Source organism: Quercus robur, chromosome 8 (genome assembly GCF_932294415.1).
Source record: "Quercus robur chromosome 8, dhQueRobu3.1, whole genome shotgun sequence".
Lineage (NCBI taxonomy): Eukaryota > Viridiplantae > Streptophyta > Magnoliopsida > Fagales > Fagaceae > Quercus > Quercus robur.
The window spans coordinates 40649684-40654403 of record NC_065541.1 but is presented as its reverse complement, the minus strand read 5'-3'; the positions used below and the strand labels follow the sequence as shown (position 1 = coordinate 40654403).

The following is a 4720-nucleotide window of genomic DNA, read 5'->3' as shown; positions in this document are numbered from 1 at the left end:
GAGATCTTGCAAGTAGATAAACAATAGTAGTAGTAATTTACTTCTGTTGCACAATCCCTCCTTATGGCTTGTTTGGATGGAGGGGGAAGGAAGGGAAGTGGAGGAAAGAAGAGTAAAGTTAGTTAAAAATAAACTAATTTTGTGCTAAATCTACTCTACTCTCCCTCTTTCTCCCTCAATCCAAACGAACCATTAGCTTTCATCCCTTGAAGGGTACACTTTATTAAGATTTATGTATACATTTCTAGTATTAGTAATAAAGGCAGCAAAATCAGATCAGCTTAATCTCCCAAATCTGAATACAATTATCTCATGGTTTCTAAGGTAAATTAATCAAACAAGAATAGATGTACATTCATAAGCTCTCAATACACTCTTCAGCAGAACAAGAAGAATAAATTTATATAGTGTGGTAAGTACTCCCTTCGGTTGCTAACTGATAGATACTGAATTTCCCTTGATGCAGAGGCTTATTCATGCCAGAAAAGGTTCCACTTTGAAAACCCACATCCTGCACAAATTAACACAGCAACAATTCCAGTAGTTATTGGAAGATTCCGATCACATGGAAATCGCTCCTCATCCTCATTCAAACCAGTTAGTCAATAGACCTCAAAGATTTTGGATCATCTTGTAAACCTCCTCAACCAGTCATTCTTTCTGCACAAGATTCTCAGCATCTCCCATCTCCACTTCACTTCCTTGTTCTTTCCGCACAAGATTTTCGGCATCTCCCATCTCCACTTCACTTCCTTGCCATTCATGTTTATCCTTAAATAGCAACTCAATCTGCTCCAATGATTTTCCTTTAGTTTCTGGAACAAAAGTGTAGACAAAGAGAACAGAAAGAGCAGAAGTTGCAGAAAAGATGAAGAAGACTCCGGCCACAGAAATTGCACGGGAAACAGAGAGGAAAGACATGGCAACCAGGCCACTGCACACCCTATTTCCCACAGCCCCAAGTGCAGCTGCTTGGGAACGTAGTCTTAAAGGGAAGATTTCAGATGTCAAAACCCAGCAAATAGGGCCAAGTCCCACTGAAAAGAAAGCTACATTCCCACAAACAGACAAAATTGACAAGGCAATCCCAACCTGTCCTTGCCCCAGTAAAGAGAGAGAGAGTCCCAAACTAAACAAACAAATAGTCATTCCAATTGTGCTCACATAGAGCAGGGGCTTCCTCCCAAGTTTGTCAATAAGAAAAATAGCAACCAATATAAAAACAGTTTTTGTAACACCAACAGCAACAGTAGCAGCAAGGAGATTTGTGTTCCCCTCAACTCCAGCAGCTTTGAAGATTTCAGGACTGTAATACACAGTTGCATCAATTCCTGAGATTTGTTGGAAACATTGGATCCCAAAACCAGTGACCAGCATCCGGCAAACTGAAGGAGAAGGGCTCAACAGTTCACGCCATACAGCTTTCTCTTCGTGATTTTCTACATCAGCAGTTCCAGCAGCTAGTTGTATTTCTGCAAGCCTCTCTTCCACCTCTTTCTCATTGTCATTAGTCTTTTGCAACACTGATCTTGCTTCTTCAACTCGGTTCTGAATCACCAACCACCTTGGTGACTCAGGAATTACGAAAAGTGCAAACCCAATGAAGACTGAAGGCAGGATTCCCACAGCAAGCATTATCCTCCAATTTATGTGTGCCGGAAGCCCAGAAAATGCATAGTTTGAGACATAACCAAGTAGAATTCCAAAGTTTATAAAAACCTCTGGGAATGAGGTTAGTGAGCCTCTAGCAATGGTGGGCGATATCTCAGCAATATAGACAGGGGCAATCATGACTCCAAAGCCAATCCCAATCCCAGCTAGGAGTCTTCCAATCATTAGTACTTCGAATGAAGGAGCAAGAGTCATAATGACTGCTCCAATTTGAAAGATGACAGCAGCTAAAGCCATTGTCCATTTTCTACCAATAGCATCTGATGTTCTACCACCGGCTAAACTTCCAAAAAGTGAAACAACGCTCAAAATTCCAACAAGTACTTCCTCCTGCACCTCAGTTATCTTTAGATCTTCTTGAATAAATATAATTGCTCCACTCATGACCCCTACATCTACATATTGACAAAAACAATGCATAAATACATGCCATCAATTGTATGAATGGGACAGTACTATCTGCAAAGTCCCTAATTGGTTCTTGCACTTTACCACAAAATTGTAATTATCATGAAAAGCATAACATAACTTAAAGCAAAACTTGGATTGAATCTTATATTTATTTACCAAAAAAGAATATATGCAAGTAATTTAATTGTCCTATATAAGATTCAATCCTAATTAAACTCTTTTTATTTATCAAAAAAGTAATTTAATCGTATTGTCCTATATAAAATAAATTATATATATATATATATATATATATATTTTGGGCTTGATCATTTTCCACTCCTGTTATATCTAATCACTTCAAAAGGTTCTTATTCCTATGGGCATCAAGGTCTATAAATATGTGCAATTAATTTCTGAAATCCATAGAAAGCATGGCTCATGCAAAATACCAGATTAATTTTCACTACTCACCTATATAACATGTTTCAGATTATCACTAGTTAAATGAAATACCTATAAAAAAAAACCAGTTAAATGAAAAAATAACAAGGGTTGGTCAGTCGCATTCCACCACTAGCCCTGATTGAGAATTCTAAATGAATCCAAAAGCTAACCAATTTTTTTTTTCTTTTATTTTGATGCACGTGCTTATGTAAAATTAAGAACAATGAACCATCAAAACAACAACCTTAATAATTTCAAATTTACACAAAACGTGATACAGAGCAAAACGTGATAAAGAGCCCTCTTTGTGTTCCTTAAATTGATTGGCAAAAGAGCAAAAGATATGATATAAACATTGGAATCATATAAAGATGTTATCTTTGGATTGATCATCGTAGGATACCAAGGTCAACGTTCTCTGCTAATCCATAATTTCTCTTTTAATCATCCAAAAATCAAAAGCGAAATGTTGAGCCAACCTCATCCACGGCACTTGCTGATTATCATTATCAACAGTCTACAACAGAAGCCAAATCTCCCTCCAAAAGGGTTTGACAGCATTTAGGATTTTGTCATGTAATTCAAATACATTAGCATAGTTATCTCTTTTCTGTAAAACAAATCTTATCTGCACTGTCTGTATAGGAAGCAAAACCAAAACACAAAATCTTATTTATTCTCTTATGGTATCAGAGCCATAGATTCACGTCAAATATGTCTTCTACTTCTGCAACAAATTCAACTATTATGTCTCATCCTTCCCCCTTTCTTACTCCCTCAAATTATCTCTCCTGGATAACTGCCATTATCCCCTACATCAATGGCAATAAGATCTCCCACCACAAATATTATTTAATATTTTACTAAATATATTAAAAAGAAAATCAAACAAAGCACATATGACTGATTCTAATTAAATTTACGTGTTATAGACGAGTCTGTGGCCAAATAAGAGAGACGGTCAACCAAAAATAGCAGATCATAGCGAGAATTCATAAAAGAAACAACAACAAAAACAATGTCAAACAAAACCTTACCAAAAGTTATGCGAAATTTTCGCAGCAAAAAATGGTTGTGCTGAATTTCTAATAAAAATAAAAACTTGACTATACAACAAAAAAAAAATTTAAAAAAAAAAAAAAAAAAAAAAAACCCTACTCAGAGTCAGAGATAAAAGCATATATACCATAGCCAAGAAGAACGGAGTTGAGAGAAGCAAAGACAGCACAAGCCAAAACATATTTCCTGGTACCATTAGTCCTGTCCTCTTGATGTTGTTGGTGTGAAGCATCATCGTTATCCTCGCTGAGCTCAGAGTTCATCCTCCTATACTTATTCTTACTCCCCAATGGAAGACTAGACAACCCCATTTCTACATTCCCATTTTCTTGAACACCCACCAACCCCATCTCACTTTTCTCTGTTTCTCTGCCTGTTTTTCAATCAGAAAACAGAAAAACAAGACAGACCCAGAAGTTGTTTTTGGTGGAGGTTTTTGACTGCTAAAACTATGTAAGGTTAAACCATGGATTGGGTTTTAGATCTGAGACAGAGCAGAGGGAAGAAGAACTAGAAGAAGACTAAAGAATGTGGGACCTTTCCTTATGTCACGCAAGCAAACCCACTTGAAATATTATTTCCATGTGTAAACGCTAGGCATCACCGAAACCTTGACGTCCTACTTAATAAGCTTCGTGGTTCTTTCCAAGGTAACACCTGTTGTGTCTAATTTTGTTATTTAAAAATAGAAGTCAAAAATCACAATTTATGGCCAATAAATTATTCTCCTTTTCTTAAGGAATGATTTGAGTTTTAATGACTTCTAATTTGTTTTTTGTTTTTTTGTTTTTTAGCGTGAAAGGTTTGGAAAGTTAATTAATAAAGTCTTTTTTCGATTAATCTTTTTTACTACATTTATTTTGGAATATAATAAAATAATACTTCCACTTCTCACCATGAATAAGAGATGAGGAAGTATTATTCACCATGTTTCATATATATATATATATATATTGTTTACTTTCCTTATTAAATATCCAAATTATAATTGATAGAACATAAAATAAAATATAAAAAATAGTATGAAAATTTGTATTTAATCGGTAAAGTATAATGCGGTATACCAAAAAACCATAGAAGATTTGTGTTGATTAGTTAATACTTTAGCATTATATTGTTGCTAGTTTTAACCTAGTACTCTCCATCAACAAGT

At 35.4% G+C, this 4720-nt stretch overlaps 1 protein-coding gene across 1 annotated transcript; it reads right to left on the bottom strand.

Moving 5' to 3' along the window:
• Positions 1–257: 257 nt before the first annotated feature.
• Positions 258–4210, bottom strand: LOC126695505 (probable polyol transporter 4). Its single transcript, XM_050392271.1, has 2 exons — positions 3695–4210; positions 258–2066 (listed from the first exon to the last, which is right to left on the bottom strand). The coding sequence occupies exons 1-2, from the start codon at positions 3915–3917 to the stop codon at positions 652–654; spliced, it is 1638 nt and encodes a 545-aa protein (XP_050248228.1). The 5' UTR covers positions 3918–4210; the 3' UTR covers positions 258–651.
• Between the last annotated feature and the right edge of the window lie 510 nt (positions 4211–4720).

What these genes read in the sequence shown, in the direction of transcription:
- LOC126695505 (XM_050392271.1), bottom strand. Translation starts at nt 3,917, where the DNA reads ATGGGGTTGGTGGGTGTTCAAGAAAATGGGAATGTAGAAATGGGGTTG. An exon ending in CTCCGTTCTTCTTGGCTATG is followed by an intron (nt 2,067 to 3,694) that starts GTATATATGCTT and finishes GTCAATATGTAG; the next exon opens with ATGTAGGGGTCATGAGTGGA.